General features: G+C 34.9%; 2 protein-coding genes across 3 annotated transcripts; one reads left to right on the top strand and one right to left on the bottom strand.

The window, feature by feature from the left end:
• Window positions 1-1,113: 1,113 nt before the first annotated feature.
• Window positions 1,114-8,941, bottom strand: LOC112052708 (G2/mitotic-specific cyclin-B). The gene is made up of 7 exons (XM_024091889.2): window positions 8,674-8,941; window positions 8,402-8,595; window positions 7,075-7,201; window positions 6,075-6,449; window positions 4,965-5,087; window positions 3,954-4,174; window positions 1,114-3,827 (listed from the first exon to the last, which is right to left on the bottom strand). The coding sequence occupies exons 1-7, from the start codon at window positions 8,701-8,703 to the stop codon at window positions 3,452-3,454; spliced, it is 1,446 nt and encodes a 481-aa protein (XP_023947657.2). The 5' UTR covers window positions 8,704-8,941; the 3' UTR covers window positions 1,114-3,451.
• A 553-nt stretch (window positions 8,942-9,494) lies between these two features.
• Window positions 9,495-24,802, top strand: LOC112052705 (guanylate kinase). Of its 2 annotated transcripts, none has more exons than XM_024091885.2 (5): window positions 9,495-9,711; window positions 9,784-10,051; window positions 12,861-13,084; window positions 13,818-13,925; window positions 24,463-24,802. In XM_024091885.2, exons 2-5 carry the CDS (start codon window positions 9,795-9,797, stop codon window positions 24,477-24,479), a joined length of 606 nt encoding a protein of 201 aa, XP_023947653.1. In that variant the 5' UTR covers window positions 9,495-9,711; window positions 9,784-9,794; the 3' UTR covers window positions 24,480-24,802. The 2 variants fall into 2 exon arrangements, with proteins under 2 accessions (XP_023947653.1, XP_023947651.1); XM_024091883.2 differs by lacking the exon at window positions 24,463-24,802 and adding an exon at window positions 19,400-20,940.
• The last annotated feature ends 1,035 nt before the right edge of the window (window positions 24,803-25,837 follow it).

Below are 25,837 nucleotides of genomic sequence, written 5' to 3'. Positions count from 1 at the left end.
GCGAGATGCGACTACAGACGCTAAGTACAAAAGTGTAACACGACAATAATTCCGAACATTTTGTTGCTATAATAAACAAAACAAACTCTGTGCTATTATGTAGGTACTTGTATTTTTACGTATGATAATAAACATAACATCCTCTTACAGGATAGGAGATACGTGATAGCCCAATGGATATGACCTCTGCCTCCGATTCCGGAGGGTGTGAGTACGAAACCGGTCCGCATACACCTCCAACTTTTCAGTTGTGTGCATTTTAAAAAATTAAATATCACGTGTCTCAAACGGTGAAGGAAAAACATCGTGAGGAAACCTGCATACTAGAGAATTTTCTTAATTCTCTGCGTGTGAATTCTATCAAGCCGCATTGGGCCAGCGTGATGGACTATTGGCCTAACCCCTCTCATTCTGAGAGGAGACTCGAGTTCAGCAGTGAGCCGAATGGGTTGATAATGATGACTCTTATAGGTTGCCAGGAATTATTAAACTATTTCCGTACCAAATTTAAGCCAAATCGTTTTAGCTGTAGCCGCAGCGCAAAGAAGGAACAAACATGCACACAAACACACAAACTTTCGCCTTTATAATATTAAATATTAATATTGTGTGAAGATCACAACACAAAAAAAAGAAAAACATATTGACTGGCTGTGGATTCCGAGGTTTGTACATTTTTAAGTATAACGGCACTTCGATAAAATCTTCTATCCTTATTAAGTAGATCATAAATAAAAAGAAAATTCTTCATTGTGAATGTAAATTAAAATTAGTACCTAATACAACTCGAGTAGTTTGGCAGTTAGCAGACTCTCGGGTGATTCGCTCCATTTCTTTAACTTTTATTACATCTATCAGACAGTCATTGAAAACTTTAATGAGACCTGTCAATTCATTATTCTATCCAAGAAGAGATTTACGAGAAAATTTTGTAAGCTTAATTCGGTTTTAATGGACGATGAGGATAATTGTTGAATTTAAGTATTTATTTAAAGTTAAGTAGGTAAATTGGATGATGGCTGAAAGTCTGGAATTATGAGTTTTTCTAACTGTGAGAGTATGACCTAAATATTATATCGGTAGGTAACTAGGGTAGTATTTGAAAAATAAACATTTACTCAATAAAACATCTTTATTAATTAAAATACAACAATTCAATTTATTTTAAACAATTTAAACACTAGGTACAATAAAAATACAAAATATATTAAAAAGCTATAATAAATGCTTACAGATCAGTACTATTTTGGTCGTGTCAGTTCAGTTTCAAGTTAAAATCTCATAATTATTTGCTCTTAGGTCGTAAACGTGTGTGGCGCACATTATGTTAGCGATAAATCACTTTAGTGTACCTACAATGTACAATAATTGTACATGCTAAATTTCCGTTATCTTTAATTTGGATCCCATCTAGATTGAATAACGCAGAACAACTGGTCAGATAAAAATGAAAAGTTCTGGGTGAGCTGTCTGTCACTATTTAAGTCCGATGTCAGTTCAGTTTCATGTTAAAGTAATTATTTGCTCTTACGTCGTAAACGTGTGTGGGTAAGCGCCCTTGCCTTGAAAGGTGTGGGGGGGATAAAGTTTAGTCATTTCTCACAATGGGAAAAGAAATCCTTTTTTTTACTTTTGTCATTTTTGTCTCGGGACTCATCTAAAACTGAATAACGCAGAACAGTCAGATAAAAAAATTCTGGGTGAGCTGAGGGTAGCTACAGCTTCAAACTAACGTGTTTGTCATGATTTCAAACTTTTAACTTTTAACCAATAACAGATTGTAGGAACATTTACCTACACTAATTTAATGATAGGGTAAACAGGGTCTCAAATGCCACACTTATCATTTAGCGTTCCAGTACGATTTCATGTAGAAACAGTGTGGATTTTCATCCTCCTCCTAACAAGTAGGCCCGCTTCCATCTTAGATTGCATCATCACTTACCAGCAGGCGAGTACTTGTAAAGAATAAAAAAAAATCTAAATAATTTAACAACGCATTTCTGCTGTCCTGACGTTTTTAGAGTTTTCACACACACAAGGCTTTGTGCTATTTTCTACTACATCCAAGGCCAAAGTATGTAGGTTAATTTAAATGGTCATATTACGTCTTAAAGTTAAAAATATTACAACTGTAATTGACATCTTGTGATTGTTCAATACAAAACACATACGAAATACAGTAAATAGGTAGGTATACATGTATATTTTAATAGTGTATGTGCAGTCACGTGTTTTCATTGGAAAACTAGTCAGGAGTCGCGCTACTGCTATAATATGCATGTAAATTACAATATAATACATTATACAATAAACATAACATTAGTACCTAGAATACATCACGCTACATTGGAAAATCTGACATCGAATATAATATACTCAGAGGCACAATTATCCGCCCATTTTACATATGACGCAAAAATATGAAAGTGGGCGGATGATTGTGCCTCTGAGTATGATATGATAAATAAAAAATCTAAATACAATATTTAAAAATACTTGCAGCAAACATAAACCATGTTTCCATGTCCATGAGTTTACAAAATACCGCAGTAAAGTTCGAAAAAAATCAGTACATCACTACAAAAAGTCACATCACGACATTAGGTATTAATCACATTGTATTTGTACCATAAAAACTTTCGTAAAATATGGCACTATTGGTATTCTATACCTTCAATACAATGTTTTGTCGTTTACAATATAATAATATTATTTCAACATAATGATGTGTATCAACTCACTAATAATAACAGTTATACAATTATGTCTAAAAATTAAAATCTTAAATAAAACAGGTACCTAAAAGAAACCTTATGTCAAAAAGTCAGTCAAACAATACACACACATTTACAATAAAACTTGTAACATTTATGCCTTTCCATTGAACTTGTGGGAAGATGCTTTTGAAACTAAAGGCAAAGTTAAAAAAGTTTCTAAAAAGTGAAAATCTTACAAAATTATCATTTTAAAACAATATGAAAATCTTTACCAAGGTAGAAGTTTTCTATAATTCGAATTTGAAAAAAAATTTCAGCCTTTATATTTATTTACCGAATGTTATGAAATACATGAAATATTAATTGATTATAAAACACGGCTAAAACTGACGTGATATAAGGTCGTAATATGCCCGTCTAGTTTCGAACCCATACGGGGCCCTTAGTCATAAACTGGTTCTTGCAACGCGGCACGATCCAAACATGAATAACACTCACGACAGTTTTAATTCTAAAATACATAAAAAAAATTCCCTTTTCGTGTTTTAGTATTCAATAATTTTGTTATTTTCTGAAATATGACTGTTACTACAATTTTACTCTGCACCCTCACACAAGAAATCAAAATGGAAAGTCAGCTGTATACGAAAGAGCTAAACTACATACAATTACATTCAAGTATCAAAATCTATCACAAATCATTATTTTTAAAATTAATCATTTATAAATACCTACGCTTGCTCAGCTAGCTTGAGTATGGCTTCGCCTTTTAACTTCGACAGAGTCGCTACAGAGCCTAATTTCACATTACAATATTTGTTGTAGACTGCTTGAAATTTGGACTTTTGTACACCAACCACGATGTTGGCAATCTTCCTAATAATAGGTTCTAGGTGTTCCAAGGTGTATTCCGAATAGTATTTAATAGTAGGAGTCCATACTTCTGTTAGAGGTTCATCTGACAGAAGGTGCAGTGACAGGCACAGCGCTGCGGCGGCCAATTCTGAAGGCTTGTAGTGTGCCATTGAGTAGTCCACTAAACACAAGTCAACCATATATTTTGCAAGGTGATGATTTGTGGACGTACCGTGTGCTGCTTTTACAAATCTGGAAAGAGTTAACTATTTTAGAAACACAATTTCTTCTTATTTAAAATTAAATATGAAATGGCAAATTATGGTGGACATTCCCCTTTAAGCAATAACTTTAGGCATGCAATAAAAATAAACTAACCTTCTTAGAAAACTGATAGGTATCGGCTTTGCGAGGCTGTAATCAAGTTTGGACAGCATATCAATCTCGCACTTGCGCAAGTCCGTCACAGTGTATGCATTGTCCGTGATGAAGATATAGTCGTGGATAGTAGGCGTATATACCTCCTCGTATTTGCTGGCAATGAACAGTGCTGTTACGCCGACCAGCTGTAGCCGACTCTTGGGCAGGTTTGTCACTTTCTGTAACACACACACACACACACATCATCACCAGCTGCAGACCATGGTAGAGGAGCCCAGGATGCTAAATTTGCAGTGACTCGAGCGTCATGGGGACTGATTACATTTGGTAGGTCGTGTAGAAACCGAAAGGGATGTGGATTTTCATCCTACTCCTGACAAGTTGGCCCGCCTACATCTTAGATTGCGTCACTTACCATCAGGTGAGATTGTAGCCCGCCTACATCTTAGATTGCGTCACTTACCATCAGGTGAGATTGTAGTCAAGGGCTAACTTGTAAAGACATGGAATTTCGAGCAGAGCCAAGGACTCGATTCCAGTGCAGTTTCTATTAAAAAGTGCTAACAGCAAGCAAGAATTCTGTGATCTTGAATGTTATAAGTGTTTTAATTTTTTGTTCGTTTATTACACTAATAAAGATCTATAGATAACTGTGTGAAATTTGGTTTATTAAATTATAAAAAGTAGCCTATCTGTTAATCCAGATTATAATCTCCATTCCAAATTTCAACCACATTGGTTCAGGAGCTTTGGCGTGAAGAACACACACACACACAAACTTTCACGTTAAAATATTGGTGCTAAGGGTTATATTGTGTATAATAATCATTTTTATAGTTAATTAAACATGTAGACTCCAGCGGGAACCAGCACCAAATGAATCTATGTACAACGGCCAACCCCTAGTGGCTAAGTGCGGAAAAGGCCCAGGAAAGAAGAAGAAGAACTACACATGAAGAAAAAAGGTGATGGTCTTTAACCTGAACAGTATTTTAAAATAATATTTACCTGCAAATAGCGGTCAATAATACCGACTGTCAATTGGAAGGTCTCCAATGTTAAATGAAACTGATGTTGTACTTCTACCAACCAGTCAATCAAAGTTGCTCTCATCCTTCCAGTAATTGCAGCCTGGAAATTAATTCATAAAAACTAAATGGACTTTACTACTAGTATAGTATAGTGAACACCATACCAGAAAGTGCAGTGTTGGTCAACCCCCCACTAGGTAGGCTGAGGATATCAAGCAGGTTGCAGGGAGCCGCTAGATGCTGGCGGCTCGAGACTGTTGTACTTGGAGGTCCATGCAAGAGCATGTCCAGCAATGGACATCTTTCACCTGATAAGGTACTAAAGTATAGCTGCTCAGGGATTGTGTTTTTGACAGCTTGTAATCGAAAGGGACAAACATTCAATTACAATTGCCTCATAATTTGTCTCATCACCACAAAGACAAACAGTTACTGCTGCTGCAAATGGCTTGGCAGTCTTATAGTGATAAAGTAATTATTTTTCCTTTTTGTTTTGTTCTTAGCTTATATACTCTGCCAGAGCCAGGAAAGTGCTGGAATGGCGACCCCGCACTAGTAAGCGCAGTGTTGGCCGACCCCCCACCAGGTGGACTGACGACATCAAGCAAGTCGCAGGGATTCGCTGGATGCAGGTGGCTCAGTATCGTGATGTTTGGAAGTCCCTACAAAAGGCCTATGTCCTGCAGTGGACGTCCATCGGCTGATATGATGATGATGATGATGATGATGATGATGATTATATACTCAGAGACACTCCTTGGAAGGGACCGTATGTTTCACTCTGGAACACATGGTTCTCTAGCACAGGGGTTGGGGCATCAATCTATTATATTCATATATCTGGTGACTTGAAAATAAATATCATTATTTTTATTCAACTACAAACATCAGATGTTAATAATGACTGGGTCAGACAGACTTAACAAACTCTGAGACATGTGGGCTTTGTAAGATAAACTCGTAGTTTTACATAGCTCAACCGAAGGCCGAAGTCCAAAGAACCAAATTAACATAACCATTAAAACACTTCATTAAACAACCTAATATATATATATCTTTTTTTTTTAAAAAATTGAAAATAGCTTACCTGGTCTGCTAAGTAATCTTTCTTAATAGCATACTTTGTCTCGAGTTTAGTCAGATATCTATATATGTCCTTAATGTAGTATGACAGAAGATTTACTTTATCAATATCACCAGCATCAATGTCTTCAATTTCAATGGGTAGCTTGGGAATAGGCTCCACTTCCTTAGCTTTTGTAGATACATCATCGCCCAGTTTGAGATTGCAGAGTGATTCTGTTGGTCCTCTGATAGGATTAAGTAAGCTCTTAACTTCTTTGGCATTTTCTTTAAGAGTGGGGAGTTTTTTCTTCACCTGCGTAACTTTCTTAGCTTGCACAAATACATTTACCCTTTCTTTTAATTCAGTTGACTTGTTCTGTGCATCCTTCAATGCAGCCTGCAAATTTAAAAAGAAATATTTAATAAATACCTACCACTATCACACTACACGCTAGTGGAGGCTGAGCAAGTATGTATAAAGTGTACTTACAGTGGAATTCATAGACGTAGGGGCACCACCAAGGAGATCATTCACAAGCCGAGTGTGAAATTCTCAAACAAATGGAGGTTAAATTCGACACTCAGGGCTGAATGAGTCCCAGAGGGTGCCCCTACAATATCTATGAATTCTACTTTTAGTTATGTACCTACTCATGGAAAACTATATTTTGGTGATTGGCAAAAAGGATTTTTCAGAGTTGCAGCTCAGAGCCTAGGCAATGTTTCATTTATGACTATATCAAAAGCAATAGAGAAACATATTTTTATGCTAATTTTACCTACATAAAATATTCTTCATAACAATCCAGACTCTCTAAAGTTTGAAGAAAATTAATTAAAGCATTAATGGACCTCTGCTTGCCTTATACTACAAATCTAAATACCTTGGTAGTGGTGTATTTGCTGATCTTAGTACTAATAATTCTATCACAGATCACTGCAGTAGTACATACAAAAATAATAAAAAAGTTCTTGTTTACAACTAATATTTATGTAAACAGAAAGAGAAAATGAAAACTTACTCTAGATACCACTGCTCGAGCTGCAAGGCTGCCTGTGCTTTCCTCTCTTCGAAGAGGTGGTCTTGAAGATGGCTGAACTGGCCTAATAGACAATCCAGTGTCAACTTTGGATTGAACATGTTTATAGCTATTAACAAAAAAAAATACATTTTACATTTTATATCCTTAACTCTTACTTTAAATTTTTTTCTTTAAGGATCTGTAAGTTCGAGTGACTTTCAGATCCGAGACTTGGTTTCTAACTGTAGACCTCATAAGAAGACATGAAAGTTACACAGCGAGTGCTGGATCAAGCTATGCTTGTAGATTCTCTGTAGGATTGAATCTGAAATGAGAAGATCCACAGAAGAAACAAAGTCACTGACATAACTCAGCGAGTTGCATAGCTGAGGTTGCAATGGGTAGGGCACAAATTTAGAAGAACCGATGGATGTTGAGGTCCCAGGGTGCTGGAACGGCAACCCTATAATGGAAAACTTAGTGTTGGTTGAGCCCCCCCCCCATTAGGTGAACAGAGGTCAACAAGAGGGTTGCAGGAAGCCACTGGATGTTGGCGGCTAGACTGTTGTGTTTGGAAGTCCATGCAAAATGCCTATGTCCAGCAGTGGACATCCATCAGCTGTTAATGATGGTTCTATACTCTTACATGTATTAATTTGAGAGTTTAGATGTATAGAGGTATGTTTCTTAATCACAGCTCAACTCAACAACAATCACAGGTTACTATGTAACCTGGTGAGTCACATATTAAATTAATTCATCAAACAATTTCCAATGTCCAACTCTGACCATCTGGACAATTTGATAAGGTCAGGTGCACACCTACACCAACACCTGGGAATTGAGAATTTTAATCAACTCGATATTATATTTTACTAATGAAGCTTATTTTGCGATTTTTATAATCTTCTTGACTACAATCTCACCTGATGGTAAGATGGTAAGTATGCTACTATAATTTGCATGTAATTGTGAAGTCAGAGGTTCACAGAAAAGAGATGGATAGGTACCAAAGAGTCTCACTTACTGAGTGAAAAAAATAAGTAATAAAAAAAAAATAACTAACCAAACCTAATAAACCAGACTGTTTTTTCTATACAATTATTTAACTTTCATGTAGGTAGGTAATAAATCAATGTGTCTTTGTCTTACTGTGCTTTGCTTGTAATTTAAGATTTCAAAGAAATCAAGTTATTATGGAAAACTAAATCTAATCTAAACTATAAGTTTAACAACATATTTTCAATAATAATCACAGTTATTTAATATAATTTAATTTTGCATAGTAATCGTAATGGCGAAACTTTATACGGAAATATGTGGGTACCTTCGGCCAGATCGTCGTATTTTGTTTTCAGTTTCGCAGGGAATAGAACCCTTGATGATAGTGTTGGCAGGCTTTGATGCGAAAGTCGTGTTTGAGTTGAGCTCTCCAAGTGCCCCTCGAACATTCAACCCCAACTTCAGAGGAACTGAAACGCCAACATCCTTTGGCCCGTACACGTTTTCCTGGTCATGAACCTGTACAGAAAAATTATGATCCAACAGCTATTTATACAGTTCTACTCTATAGTCTTCGAATAAAAGAAGAAACCTTACATTTGGTTTCCTTCTGACTTGTATCTCCATTACGACGGTTCTTCTCTGAACAACAAAAAACTTTAAAACTTTATACCGTTGTTTTCTCTTGCCTCGACTTTATTGTCTCTTTGTCAGAGTTTACAACGATAAATATTAAATATTAAAATGCAATATGCATACCACTGGTCAATAAATGTAGTTCTCGATAATTCTACTATTACTCTAGCTTCTAGCAGTTCTTGCACAGTCCGATTGAAATTGAAAATGAAATGAAATTAACGAACAAAATTCATATTTCACATAACAATAACCAACGAGCTTCGAGATGCGCCAGCTTACGCTACGATTGGTCGAATATTTTTATATCGGAAATGACAACACTACTGTTTGAAATTCATAACTGAATTATTTAGTTGAATGTAATTTTTTTCACAATATATTGATATTTAAAATATTTTTATAATTAAATGTATTTAATGAAATGATATTAACTGAAATACATTACAAACTGAAATAAAAAGATATGAAATGTATGTTTTTTCAGAACAGCTGTGTGAACCATAGACGCTGTTTTATTTTTTATTTTTAAAATACGATCAACGAGAGTACTCAAGCGCTTTTATTCAAAATAAATAAACACTGTAAGAGTTTGAAAATAATTAAGTTCTCATACCTCTAAAGATAAAATATTGTTTGGTCGGTAAAGAAACACCTAAAATAAAAGAAGAAGTTAACAAAAATGGAATTTATGAGTGTTTATGAATGGAACTCTCTGGCTGTTTATTTATTATCTTTGTCTGGCTGTCACTCACAGACTAATAGATTCCTGTCAGTGTCACTCAACTGTCACAGTCATGTCATGAGTTACAGCTAAAAAAGCTTTTAATAAAAAACTCAAAAAGACTATTGTTGTTTCCCAAAAATTTGTTTACATCATTTACAGTTTAGTGCGTATTGGATACCGCTAAATAGAGATAATATTTATTTTATTATTACAGCGATATTGATCGTTTATCATACCGTTACAACGTATTACAGTCACGTATTTCTTCAAAGGTAAGACACGTTTGATGTTTCTGAAATTGATTATTTGCGGCTTTCATAACCTATGATAGTATTTTTTTTCAGCATTTGCTACAATGGTGCAAAAAGGTCCGCGTCCCCTGGTGCTGTGTGGACCTTCGGGTTCAGGCAAAAGTACGTTATTGAAGCGTCTACTGAAAGAATTTCCGGATAAATTCGGCTTTAGCGTGTCCCACACAACCCGTGGCCCTCGACCGGGAGAAACGGACGGAGTTCATTATCATTTCACCACTGTAGAGGAAATGAAAGCTGCTATTGATAGAGGTGAATTTATTGAAAATGCAATATTCAGTGGAAACATGTATGGAACCAGGTAAATAACTCCTTTTCTCACACGGCCATGTGCTGAATACATTTTTGGCAAGATGCCAACCTTTTGTTGATCAAACCTAAAAACTAGTCATTGTTTATTACTTTGTATTATGTGTAAGGATATACATAAGTACTTTAGTAATTTATTATTACATTTATCTATTTACTATTTAGGATATAAAACTCAATATGAAAAACTAAAATATCTTGTACACAGCTTATTTAATAGTAAGCAAGGGAAAGGTTATTATTTCATTCAAACAAAATATACAGTGGTATAGATTTTTTATACAATATTTTAACTATTAAAGCATGCTTAAAATCTATAATAGTTGAGCCTGCCAGGCTATAGTTTTCTAACAGTAGGGTCAAAGAGCAGAGTAAAAATCCTGTCTACCTTGCATGATTAATGCAAGCATGCAACTGTGTTCTAAAGGGCCCACTAGCCCATACAATGTTGGCCCAGGGAACCCAGGTATACCTGTACATAAGTAAATTGAGATGGTTATATGATGTATAAATAAGGACCTGGTTAAATAATTGGCTCAATAAAAGTATATTTCTTGAAGAAAAATACATTTCTTTTGTCGCTCTTCTATTGCAAAATGTTTGATGGTGTACCAAAGAGGTGTAGTAACATTTGAAGCTGTATTATCTATTTTTTTCTGTTACCAACAAGCTTAATAAACAAGAAAACAGACGGACAAACCTATATTCATAAGTCTTCAAAAATTTTCATAAAACTCAGGCTGAGAGGTCAATGATCTTAGCTTGTTCCCGTTGTGGACAAATTAAAGATGAATTAAAAATGTCATAAAACGTTGTAGCAAACCTTTTTTGATAAAGTAATGATTTCATAATTATAAGTAAATTGCCAGGTGGTTATGGTTAGCCTGGGCCAGGGATGGGCATTCCCTTTTAAATGCTGCCATGCAGGAGAAACAGCTAGCTTTCTGTTGTGCAAACTCTTTGAGGTTGCCACATGCATATTAAAATATGTAGGGTCTTATGTATAGAAGGCCTTCTTGATTTCTTATAATATTATGTATGCTATGTATGCTGTCCTATCCTTTACACAAGTAATAATTTAATTAGGTTGCTTATGTTTCAACTTCTTGGAGGTCAGGCTGACTTTCAACCAATTAAAACTTATGTATCAATTATTACAAAAAAATGACTATCAATTATTACATGCTTAAGACTATCACATCCAACTGTTATACTCATGTTTTAAAACTGTGTATTTTGTCTGACTGTTGCCTGAACAACGTCACCAACTTGTATACTGTATTAATGGGAGTCATTTTATATGCTCCTTGAGAACAGTATGCCATGTATTTATTTTATGACATATAAACAAAATTTATATTTAAATTGCTTAAATGTATACTACGAGAATATTTTAACTCTTGTGCAATACTTCAGGGGTACTATTTATAGTCTAAACTATTATTTTCAATATTCTTTGTCTATGTTTCGTCATTAAACTAATGTTTCTTTAAGTTATTTTACATGTGAAACTAAATCGATAACACTGTTGTTTGTATTGTTATCAGATAATAATTTTATTTAATTTCCATGTAGAGAATGATAAAGATTGATGTATTTATAAATATACTTAAACAATACACATCACTATCTAGCCCCAAAGTAAGCATACAGAGTAGCTTGTGTCATGAGTGCTAAGATAGTTGATATTATAATATTAATATACAATTATATACTACATATAAATACTTATATAATGTATAAATAAATAAATGCACAAGACACTGGAAAACACCCATGCTAATCACACAAATATTTTCCAGTTGTGGGAATCGAACCCACGGCCGTGGATGCAGAAGGCAGGGTCACTACCCACTGCGCCACGCGGCCGTCAATATGTATTTGATTGGTTTTTAAGTGCTATTTTGTTGTATATACAATATAATATTAATGGAATAACTGCCTGGTACCTGGCCAGTGATTAACTATGAATGATAAGCTCAAGGGTTTAAATTTGGAATTGGATCAGGAAGATATTATTATTATTTTTTAAAGAGCAACTGCTGCTGAATATCATGCTGGGTATTCTTGGTAGAATCTTCTTCCAGAAGCTGCTTGTAGTGTCACTACCCACTAACAGATTTGATTTTGCAAAAGTGCTTCTATAAAAGCCTACTTGTCTGAATGTATTTGAATATAATTTAAAAACAATGAGTATATAAGAAGTAGGTATTTCTAGCACATTTTATACAATAACAATACAAGTTAAAAACTTAAGCCATAAATTTCCTGCATCTTTGAACTTCACTTAGTTGTATAGAATAGAGTGTTATTTATGATTAAAACTGACAATTACTACTTTTAGTAATCATAGTACTATTTATTTAAGGTTTAAGGATTATAGTGATCTACTATAAAAAACAGTGTTTGCTTTACAAAGAAGCTTTATAGTTTAACACTTAACCATTTAAATGTGATAATTTTGGGTCTTGTGCAATTAATTTACTACCATATTACCATAGTAAACTAAAAAGTGAAAAATAACACTGCATGTGCTACCTTCTGATCACTTTGATGGCAGTACCAAGCAAGTGGCGTATTAATTAAAGATATTAACATAAAATTTTTGAACCGATTTTCATGCCAATTAAATCTGGAAGTATATTCTTTCCAACAAAAAATAATTTTCAAAATTGGTTGAGAAATGACGAAGTTATGAGGTAACAAACATTAAAAAAAAACGTGTCGAATTGAGAACCTCCTCCTTTTTTAAACTCGGTTAAAAAAATCCATTCTTATCAAAGAATAAAACAAAATTTCAGTAAACGTGCAGTAGAAGATGTTCGTCGTCAGGAGAAGATATGCATTCTTGACATTGATATTGAAGGTGTGAAACAAATCAAAAACACAGACTTGGATCCATTGCTTGTGTTTGTGATGCCACCGTCTATCAAAGAGCTAGAGAGACGTTTGCGAGGACGTAACACTGAAGATGAGGAAGCATTAAAGAAAAGGCTTGAAACAGCTAAAAAGGAAATTTTATATGGTATGTTTTGTTACTGTCTTGTTGGCCATAGTGCTTAACTTAAATGGCTTCAGATCATGAGGTCCTGGGCTTGAAATGTGTGATTGTGTGTCACGAAAGAACTGAGCAGCATGGTAGGTCTCAGCACTGTATCCCTTCTCCTAGAAGGAGGGAGGCCTGGCCCTGTATGTTAAAATGGACTGATAATGATGATGACAGTTTTAATGTTTTTATTATTTGTCTACCAACTTGGTTATAAGTGGTGTGTGGCTTCAGTTCATGAGGTCCCACATTGGACTATTGAATATTGAGTTTTACCTTTCGAGAAGTGTCTATAGCAGACTAGAGTTTATGCATTAGAGATGTTACTCAGCTGTGTGTCCTAGTCAATAATATTATAAACATCGGATAGAAATTTTTACAGAGTTGAACATGTATCAAAAATAGTTAAGAGGCCCCAAATAAAGGGTAAACATTTCTGACAAAAGAAACGAAAAGAACGGAATTATTTTTCGGGAAGCAACAAATTAATCAACATTGTCCCTTATGTGTGAAATCAAAATTTAGTAAAGTCTAATTTTTGATTTCACACATAAGGCCCCTGTAGTCCGAGGGGCCCCGTATCATTTATACGGTTGATATGGCGGTAGCTACGTCCCTGATTATTACCTTAAGTGCACCATCCCCAATTGAAGCAGCCTGGTGAGATTAACCTTCAAAACCACTTTCTTAGAAGAGGAATTCACTATTTCAGGTCAGGAGCCAGATAACTTTCACATTGTCATTGTAAATGCCAGAATAAAAGAGGCTTATTCTAAACTTCGAGATTTCGTTTCCCAGAATATGGTGGAGAAAAAATCAGGTATGATAAAAAAAGCGACTATGCTAGACTTCAAAAAGCTACTGAGTTATTTCTAATCAGCATGCGATTTCGAACTTAACTTTGTTGAATGGTTTTTATTTGTAGTGTAGGGGTGATATACGTAATAATAAATGTATACAAAGACAGGAAATAGTTTACCCCAGAAATAAAATTATATCCACGCGGATGAAGGCGTCAGCGTGCACATTAAATATACATTAGTACATAATATTATGTACTCACTACAATATATAAAAATCAATATAAAATTTAAATAATATATAATTATTATTTTCATATAAATATTTCACTGGAAAATACATTATAGTTATTAGTTTATATTTTATGCACTTATTACTCTTATAATAAAAGGATGCACAATCATGTAGAAAAAATCACTTAAAAATTGGCCAATTCTGCTTTGACAGTTTTAGAATTATTGATTAAGAAAATTATACTTAAACTAGCAGATGCCCGCGACTTCGTCCGCGTGAAAATCGATGTACATTTTCGACCCCGTCGCCCATTCTATTTATATTTTCGTATGTTTTGTATATAAAAATCACAACCCTTGGCCGAAGGCCGGTGTACAATAAAGTGCGCATTTTTTGTGCTTGGGTAAATGCCCAGTCGTAGCCATCGTCGGAGGCCCTATCCAACCCCCGGCCGACGGCCGGTGTGCAATTAATTGTGTCTGCGTAAAATGCCCAGCCGTAGCCACGGTCGAAGACCCTATCACAAACCCCCGAACGAAAGACGGTGCACAACAAAGTACATACTATTTTTGTGCTTGGGTAAAATGCCCAGCCGTAGCCACGGTCGGAGGCCCTATCACATACTCCCGGCTGAAAACCGGTCTACAATACAGTGCGCGGGTGAAGGCCACGCTTTTTTTGTGCTTGGGTAAAATGCCCAGGCGTAGCCATCGTAGGAGGCTCTATCCAACCCCTGGCCGACGGCCGGCGTGCAATTAATTGTGTCTGCGTAAAATGCCCAGCCGTAGCCACGGTCGAAGACCGCGCGTTCCGTTTTTTGTGCATCGGTAAAATGCCCAAACGTAGCCACGATCAGAGGCCATATTGCAAACCCCAGGCCGAAGGCCGAGTTTTTTTTTGTTTGGATAAAATACCCAGCAGTAGTCACGGTCAAAGTCTGTATCATAAACTCCCGGCCGAAGGCCGCGCGTTCCGGTTTTTGTGCTTGAATAAAAAGCCCAGTCGTAGTCACGGTCAAAGGCTGTATCATAAACTCCCAGCCGAATGCCGGGCTTCAATACAGTGCGCGGCCAAGGCTGCGCGTTCCGTTTTTTGTGCTTGGGTAAAATGCCCAGCTGTAATCACGGTCGAAGGCCATATTACAAACCCCCGGCCGAAGGCCGGTCTACAATACAGTGCGCGGCTGAAGGCCACGCTTTTTTTGTGCTTGGGTAAAATGCCCAGCCGTAGTCACGGTCGAAGGCTGTATCATAAACTCCCGGCCGTAGGCCGGGCCACAATACAGTGCGCGAAGGCTCTATCAGAAACTATATCCTATAACTATCACAAACTCTGGATACAATATAGTTTTTTGTGCATCGGTAAAATGCCCAGCCGTAGCCACGATCAGAGGCCATATTACAAACCCTCGGCCGAAGGCCGCGCTTTTTTTTGTTTGGGTAAAGTACCCAGCCGTAGTCAAGGTCGAAGGCTGGCTTGGGTAAATTGACCAGGAAAAGAGGAAGACTTTTCGTACAAACTTTCAACCCCTATTTCACCCCCTTCTGATTTTATTTTCTATAAAAAGTACTATAAAAAGTATTCTATAACCTGCTCCGTATTATGTTCTCAAACCGTGCTAAGTTTCATTTGAATTCATTCAGTAGTTTCAGTGTGATGCCTGGTCAACAAAAAATAGGGACAGACAGACAGACAAATAATCGAAAAAAAATGTTTTTGAATTCAGTATCGATTGTATAATGCCCTATGATAATTTTTTTTTTTTAAATTAATCAAAAAGTTCTGTAATTTGACCTGTTACAGTTTTATTATAAGTATAGAGTATAGATAAGTATTTAATAGCTATTGCGCCAAATTCGTGCTCTTTTTATAGTAATAAATCTTGCATAACATTATACGATAAAAAAGTAGACAAAGTGACTATTTAAACACAAAAAGGATTATTCAGTTTGAACCTGAACTTTTAAGTAGTTCTTGAGATTAGCTTCGCGTGTTCAACCAAATAAACAAACAAATTGGTCAGTTGAGTATAGAATATGTGCCTCAATATCCATATTACACAGTTTTAGTGGAAAACTTGTTTCTCCAAATAACGCCTGCGAATCAATTTGAGCAATCCGGTTTTTTCAAGATAACTTTTTTTCTATTTGTCTGATTTTAATGAAACAAAGCTTATATGTTGCCCTGAACTTTGCCTTATCTATTTGTAAAACCGCGTCAAAATCCGTTCAGCAGAACCAGAGAATAGCGCGAACATACAGACAGAAGGACAGACAGACAGACAGACAGACAGACAGGCAAGAAAATTAAAAAAAATATTTTTGTATTCTATTGCTCATTTCTAATCGCCCTAACTTGATTTTAGTTAAATTTGGTCAAAGTACAGACACTCGATTTCTACTCTTTTATTATAGTATAGATAGATAGATAGATATATATATAGATAGATATATGCTGTCGCGACATTTTTTGTAGAAAATTATGTGTTCTACAAAGTTGTTGTACATTATTTTATTCTAAAATCAATAGTTTTTGCAGCGCACGCTGGTAAGGAAAAACTTGGAGAAGGTTGAAAAGGTTTATTGTAAGTAATGTTAGGTCCGATGACAAATTGGCAAGCTACAACCGTCTAGTGCGCGTGTTGGTTGAGAGTGAAGTCATTTCACGGTCGAGTGAATGATGCTGCTGTATTTGCAACCCCTTGGCCTTTTGAATAGCAATGACAATGCTTGAGCGAATTAGCAGACTTTTGGGAAGGCGCGAACACACGCCATGTACACCTTGGGTTACATTATTGGAGTTTCAGGAAGGATCCCTAATTTTTTTGAAAATAATATATAGCCTATAGCCTTCCTCGATAAATGGGCTATCTATCACTGAAAGTATTTTTCAAATCGGACCAGTAGTTCCTGAGATTAGCGCGTTCAATCAAACAAACAAACAAACAAACAAACAAACAAACAAACAAACAAACAAATTCTTCTGCTTTATAATATTAGTATAGATTCCTTTAAACATAGTCCACTATTCAATAAAATTCCAAATTCAGAGCAAATTGAAACTTAAGGATTGAGTTTAAGGTTAAGTTAAGTTTAAGGAATTTGTAAATAGGACTATTTTAATTGAGTGCTAAAAAGCTGTGTTTGGCACTCATTGAGTGGGAATGTTTTATGGTCGTTGATTGTGCATCCACTTTTTAATAGGAGATTGATGATGAATATGATGATTTTATGCCAATATTTGTGAGACAAATATCTTAGAATTCCATGGATTCACCGTGCGGGTGCCGGGTCCGTCGCGTGGCAGAGAGAGAAACTCCGAGCAGAGACCTGGACTTGTAACCAAAGGACGTAGGGTTAAGGAATTCCTTGACAATCTATTAACACTCTGCCTACGCTCTTGTTGTTCTCCCTGCCTAGCCAAACTATAAATAATGAGAAAATTATCTATTTATTCGAAATATATAGTACTAGGACAAAATACAGTGTATTGGCGACAAAGTTTGAACAAATCACCGCAAGCGTTATGAATATTGGCGTATTGGCGCCAATGTTTGAGCCAACCGCTATTTGTACGTTCAACTAACCGACAGATTTTATAAACGGTAAGTTTTCCGGTTACCGGTTAATAAAACTTCCATGATAGTTCGTAGAAGAACACCAAATAAATCCAAAAGTTATGGTAAAATGTAAAGGCTCAATTTATATTTGTACCATCGTATTCGACCTACTTACATTTTTGTGAATAACCGATCATTCATTCATTCATTTATTTATTTATTCATTCATTCATTAGAACATGAGCCTCCGAGAGCAGACATAGGGACCAGGTCTTTACCTACCTCGTTTTATGAACACTTAACAGAGAGGAGTTAGGTTCGACTTCCAGCTAAGGTCGGCTTAGGATTTTATATTTTACTAGCGGACGCCCGCGACTTCGTCCGCGTAAATTTCGATGTCAACTTTACTACTACCCCTACCCTACCCTACCCCTACCCTACCACAACCCCAACCCTACCCTACCCAACCCCTACATCTACCCTACCCCTACCCTACCCTACCCCTACCCCCACCCTACCCCTACCCTACCCCCATCCTACCCCTAACCTCCCCGTACCCTATCCCTTTCCTACCCCTATCCCACCTGTACCCCTATCTTACGCCTATCCAACCCCTACCCTACCACTTCCCTATCCTACCCGTACCTCTACCCTACCACTACCCCTACCCTACCACTACCCTAAACCCGGCCCTAAACCTACCCTACCCCTACACTACCCCTACGCTTTCCTACCCGTACCCTACCCTACCCTGTAACTTCTCTATCTTACTCCTACCCTTAGCAAAATCGGTCCAGTCCTTCGAGAGTGGTGGTATGACCAAGAGAAATAGAGACTTCTATGCTAATAATATAAAAAGGTAAAGTTCGTGTGGTTGTAGGAGGTAATCTCTAGATCTACTGGACCGATTTGAAAAATTGTTTTACCAATAGAAAGCTACGTTATTTGCGAGTGTCATAGGCTATGTTTGATCCCCATATTCACACGGAAACGGGAACTACGTAAATGAAAGCGCCGGGCGTCATATAGCGGAATTTCTGCGTCTTTTAAAAATTTTGTATTATCTCCGAAACTATTTAAGTAATTAACATACTGTAAAGGGAAAATCTTATCTCTATAATATCCTTGTGATTATTAAATAATTTATTTTAATAAGGATTAAAGTTTAGTTGTATAAATAATGACGTAAACCTAAGTATATAAAATTAATAATTTTTAAAACACAAAAGGTACTATATCTGCTAATATATAGAAGATAGATATATGGTGTCGCGCACTTTTTTGTAGAACTTCTAAAGATACATAAAGTCTCCATACATTAATTTCAATTTTACACAATAGTTAAGGCAGCGCATGCGAATAAGTCTGTTTAAGAGGATTTTCAGTCCGACCTGTATGACAAAAACTGTGATAACTCGGCTAATATATATGATACCAATATAAAATATAGCCTATAGCACTCCCCGATAATGTAGCATTCTACTGGTGAAAGAATTTTTTAAATCGGACCAGTAGTTCCGAAGATTACCCCATTTAAAAAATGTGACAAACTTACAAACTTACAAACTTTACCTCTTTATAATATTAGTATAGATTAGTATAGATATATTTACTGTATAGGAACTTCACTGGTAACATTTTCAATTTGTGATTAATATGTGTGGATTTCTTCTTTACCTTGTACCGATAATTCATTTCAGAACCTGAAGCGACCCAGGAGTGAAAAGCATGCATAGAAACCGCTACCAATTAACCAGAAAGCTTGTTACTTTGCGTTTTTTCAAGTGTGTTATTAATTTATTATGTTAAATTAATGTACTAGTATAGTTCTTCTATTTTTTTATGAAGACAGTTTGCCTTTACATGTAGTAGCAAGTTGATACACTAACGCCTATGTGTGTGTAACATTTAAACCAATCGATTTAGCGTTCCGGTACGATACCGCGTATAAACCCTGAGTGGAGTTAGCCCGCTTCCATCTTATACTGCTTCGACACAAAAATACATAAATTATTTAGTTATACACAGGACGACCTGTTAAAGAAAACCGTTGCTTAGCAACCACTCACAGGTAGATGGTAATTATAGCTTGGCAAGTTCGTTGATGACACTCCCATGATACGCGGGCGACGAGGGAAGACTGCGCGGGTATAAAGTCGTGCGAGCTGGGCATCGTTACACCCCTCCCAGCCCGCGCCGAACATCGGGAGTATTATTAACGAATTTGCCAAGTTATTAATAATATATTTTTGCAGCAACGGTTCTCTGAACATCATACAACTACATCCAAAAGCTATACTGTATTGGTATTCTGAAATTAGAAAAACTATACTAATATTTTGTTGTTTTGTTTGCTTTAAGAACTACATTGATTTAAGAAAACTAATAATTGACAATTATTAAAATATATATTATTTTAAGAGCCGGTTTCACCAACTTATGAGAGGGGGTGTATAGCTTATTCCCTTTGGTCTTTGTCATTTGACTTAAAGAAAGGGATAAAACATATGTTCAAACTATCAAACACTTGTCAGAAGGTGGTGAAACTTGCCCTAACGATTTGAAATATACTAGTACATCAGTGTTACTAGTATACTAGTAGTAGTAGAATTTCTTTTTATGTTTGTGAGATGCATATTGCCCTGATGAGGTCTAAGATGCCCTCAACAAGATGTCTGAATATATACTCAGAGGCACAATTATCCGCCCACTTTATTATACTCGCGTCATAATAAAGTGGGCGGATATATGTATGAAAGAGCAAAAATCTGCCACATAGTATATTGATATCAATATAATAATAATATATTGGCGGCCAAGCTCATGTAGTAATTAACCATTTACGCAGGAGATATTATAGTGCACAAATGTATGCGCAAGCACAGGTGCACTCTCAACTTCAGGCAGCTATTAATGTAATTTTTCCCCAATAACGAATTTTTTGTTGGCCTGACCCGGGATTTGAACCCTGAACCTCGTTGTCCGTAGTCGAATCATCTTACCACGTAACCAATGAGGGAATTAATCAATATTATATCAACGTACTATGAGGCAAAATGAATGAGATACGAAACTCATAGTTTAGGAACCCATACACCAAAGTTTTATGTATTTGTAAATTATATTTCCTTGACTCTTCAATACATTCGCAGGCTGAGTGTGGTGAATAATAACAAATATAAAATAATTCAATAGATGTCACTGTTCGCGCTAAGCTAACGATTCCTATCTCACTCCTATACTCCAACGCATCCTATAAGTACCTCTCTGTCCCGCATAAATTCCCGTTAGTTTCTTCGCACATCTATCGCTACATACGTTTTGTGCGCGCTCTCTCTCTAAAACTGTGATGGTGAAAAGTTAAAAGAAGATACGAAGCAGTTTACAGTAAGTCCTATCTCACTCCTTCCCTAGCAAAGCCAAACGCGAACAGTCACTTCACTTGGAAAAGTGAGGACAATTTACATCTTGCGTTCATTCATAGACAAAAGCACAATGTGTGTCGTCTAGGAATATGCATGTGATCCGAATTAAGGCCAGATATATTTTCCTCTGTATCTGTCCAACCAATACATACAATTTTTTTTTTAAATTGTGACGTCGTGGTACGTAATCGCTCAAAGCGCTTAAAAGCGCTGCTTTGAATGTTTAAAATATGTCAGATATTTTATGTGTTTTGTTTTGTATAGAATGGTAAAGTTGCCTATCATGATTTAAATTTTATCATAACTACCATTTTGATATTGATTTAAAAAATTAAAATACATGCATATTCTGTCTAAGATATAAATTTTAATAATTTAAAATATCGTGAGTGTTTTTTATAATATTTAAATGGAAATCAGCTAAACTTACAGTTTTGTTTACGTTTAACAAACAAGCTGATGATTCGGGGCCCGTATGGATTTGAACCTCTTAATGAACTTAGCTGCTTGTCTATTTCAATATTATAGAATTGGACATAAATTAATGCAATAACTTGACCATTCCATTAAAATAAGTCAAAACCGAATAATAGATTATTATTAATTTACTGTTTTTACCATGTCTATATACCATAAGTTTGATTGCAATATTGTGTCATAATATTTTATCGAATATTAAGAAAATAGTTAATGTGAAAGGTGTTCCTATAAATAAATGCCCCAATTTCTATAATAAATGCAATAAGTATTATTGAGTACAAAACTTTCAGCAGGGTAATTAATTAATTATTATTATTTATTTGGGTGTACAGTTCAGAACGTGAGCCAGTAATAATAACCCGAGCCTCTAGCCATGTGGCACATCGATTTTCTTTCTACAAACGGAAAAAAAAATGTACGGGAATGAGACCACCATCGTCTTTTTCTCGTATACGTTATGATAAATAAAAAGTGTCCTTGCAACTACGAATGAACACTGAATGTTGCCATCGAGTAGATGTGTTATGCATCTAGGGTTGCCAAAATTTCTTGATAAAAATATAGTAGGTACCTACATATTTTTCAGATTTAGCCATAAAAAATATAGCACGCTTAAAGAAAATGTAGTATATTACGAAATAAGCGATAAAACACGATTGTTTTTCTATACACTATATTTATTTACACTTACTGTATTTTCTTGTCTATCATATCGAATATCGAACCTGAAATTAACGAAAAAATTAAAAGTTCATAAAGTTGTTGAAAATATAGTATTTTTGCGTACTATACGTTTCTTCAACAGTATATAGTACGCAGACCCGAAATACAGTACAATACTATATTATAATATTATAGTACGGTTGGCAGCCCTATATGCAACACGTAGCTATCTCCCCAAACATTTGATGTGCCAGTAATGGCCCATCGTGTAATACTAGCTTTAGATGATCATAAAACTCATTACTACTTATTAATTGCAACAATAAAACTCACTGCTACATAGTGGCTCATGTTTTGAATCGTACACCTAGATATATAATTACCCATTAATAACCGTACGCTTTTTTAGTTCTTATCTACGTCATATAAAAAACTAAAAAAAAAAAAAAAAAATTGGACTAACACTGTCGTTAAAGCTATATCTTTATTATGTTATACGTATCTTAATTGAAACTAAATTCTAACTGAGTTTGCTGTAAACTTTTCTCAAACTTTTATATGCGACTTTGTTAGTTCAACATAATACTTTACTACATTGTTCATGGATGACCAGTACTTTATATTTTTTAAATTTTCTTTTCCATAATGATAGATATACTTACTAATATACAAATATTTTATCTCACTTATTTATAAGGTAATATGGTGTAAGTGTTTTTGCTGCAGTGCAAACTTTCATCCAATCAAACATATAAATACTATGTACTTTTAATTAACGAAATCAGCCAAAAATGATTTTTACCAGCTGATATTTCATAAAGTGTTTCTGGGATGCAAGGAATTATTTATATTAACTTCATTATCATGATTCAACTAGCCTGAATATATAATGCATGTATCTGCAAATAAATAAATTGATTGATTGATTGAAGGTTAAGAATGTTTATGTATGCCTCCAGACAGGTATTCTGGTTATCTTGCCAAAAGAAATTTTAGATTTTTTATATTAAAGGTTTGACTGCAACATAAACACCACATAGTTTAGTGTTTAAGAAGAAATTTAAGCAAAAATGTTTATCGATGTTGTTGTTAGCGAAGCTACATAATATAATCTCCTTTGCATGTTGGATTCCTAGAATTTTAAATTTTAATGATATCACTTAAAATTAGTATATTACTCGTATATTCTGCAGAACCAACCCCTACAAACATGAATTTAACTTTACACTTTTTGATATCTAAAAAAATAAATTTCGTCATCCATCTGATGCACGCTAAGCTAAGAAAAAACTGCAACGTCCCGTTGACTAGGTGGTCGTGTTTCGAATGTAATATTACTCGTTATAATTCGTTTGTTAAAGACAAAAGCTCGAAAGTTTTCAACATTTTAATTGATTATGAAACACGGCTAAAACACACGTGATATAAGGTCGGCGTATGTCCGACTAGTTTGGATCGTGCCGCGTTGCAAGAACCAGCTCATGACTAAGGGCCCCGTATGGGTTCGAAACTAGTCGGGCATACTCCGACCTTAAATCACTTGAGTTTTAGCCGTGTTTGGCACAATTATAAATCCTTTTAAAGTTTTTAAAAGTATTAATCAGTGAAAGTTACACCGCCACTTACGTTGATACCTGTCATAATGACGTTACACTAAATGAAAAAGGACCATTTCCCTTTCAATATTTAAACCTACATTTATAATATTAAAATTAATAGGCACATTAATATAAAAGTGCCAAATAAAAATTATATTGCTTGTTAGTGTAAGTAAATTGTAGTAGTCAGTTAAGTCACAAATTTTACGTTAAAATATTACTGTTTTTATTCAAATATTAACATAAAAGCATGGGTTTTTTTTTGTTTAAAAAAATTTGTTACAATACGATAATTATATTATGCAATGATCATTCATTTGCTAGTAGCATAAAATAATTATCCAGCATAAGAATTTGCCTATTATTATATAATTTATTTACAGCAGCAGCGTTCTAAGCGATATTTGTAAAATAAGTACTGAATGTCTATCATAATAATATATTGATTTATTGCAATATTTTTTACTACTTTATGATTCCATCAATCAATATTTTCTTTCTTCTAAATAATTGTATTATTTTTAATATAAACCTTCTTAATTAAAGTGCTAACACGTAGCTAACTATATAATAATATAATTATTCGTGTTTTTATAGCTCTTCGTGGTCTGTAAGGAGTTGGTGAAAATCAAAATCGCTTGTACTGCGTTAAACGCACCTAATAGGCGATACAGATATGTAAGTCACCTTATTGAAGTATTGTTGTTCTGTCTCTTAATAATATTGTAATTTCTAAACCATTCCGTCAATTGTTTTCAAATTGTGATCATTTGTATTTTTTTAATCCTCATAAAAGTATATTTGTAAGAGATATTGTAACTCGGAAAAGTTATTAGTTATTTTATTAATAACATAATACTTATCATAAATATAGTAAATGTTAACACTTATCTACTATATAAAATACACGTTTTGTCTGTGTGAATTATATGTTGTAGAAAAATCTCGAGTTTTATTTGTTTCTGTATCTACATATTATCTTTGTCTGCCCAAACTCCTGTGTCGATTAATTCAATCGAAAGCGACTATTCGATCGCGTAAAAATTAAGTGGAATTTCTTTAGATTTAAAACAGCGCGATTTGTGAGTCATAGATGGCGCTGTTTTAATTCCATATAAATTATTTACGTTTACTTTTTCGCGATCGAATAGAAACAAACTCACACTCTAGCTCTACCCACAAAAAGCTCGCTAAAATTTTTAGACCCCACTAAAGATGGAATAGCGCATGTGTAAACCCCTTTCAGACGTTTTTACTCAGTAGCGCATCCATACGCCTCGTGTTCAGAGCGGACTAGAAGTTTGGCGAGTTAATAAATTATTTGTCATTGTGAAATTACTTTTAAATTTTTACTAAAAACGGACACCTCCATAGAGTGAGAATCCGAGATGGGCATTCGTTATTATAAAAATTGGTTCTTACCTAATTGTCAACTGTAGGTAGGATCATGGGAGTTAAACTTTTAGCTTAAAATAACAGTGAATAAAATGCACTCTTTTACATAAATTAACAAAGGTCTGGTAAATACAGGTTCTTGGACCACCACTTAGTAGATTGATAGTGTATGTCTATCCTATCTACCAAAACATTAACTCTCAATTTTTCTCATTATTTTTCAATTACTTCAGTATAATTTCATAATTACTTTAATACCTACCTACTTAAAAACATTCTTTGCTTTTGTCTCCATGAGGTATTGTATGTATACCTACGTATTCCTACCTATTTACTTTTACTAATATTATAAAGCTATTTAAGGTTAACACTCCCAAGAACTACTGGCACAATTTAAAAAAATCGATGTGTTGAATAACCCATTAGGTATCAAAGAAGGCTTTCGGCTAAATAACAATCAACATCACGCTACGACACCAATAGGAGCGGACCATCTTTGAAAAATATTATCTTACTCCATGCTCTTTTATAAAGGTATGCAAAAATTATTGACGGAGTTGTTCAAGTTTGTTTTTGT

This window comes from Bicyclus anynana, chromosome 1 (genome assembly GCF_947172395.1).
Source record: "Bicyclus anynana chromosome 1, ilBicAnyn1.1, whole genome shotgun sequence".
Lineage (NCBI taxonomy): Eukaryota > Metazoa > Arthropoda > Insecta > Lepidoptera > Nymphalidae > Bicyclus > Bicyclus anynana.
The sequence above is the reverse complement of the archived record's forward strand: the minus strand, read 5'-3'. Positions and strand labels throughout refer to the sequence as shown.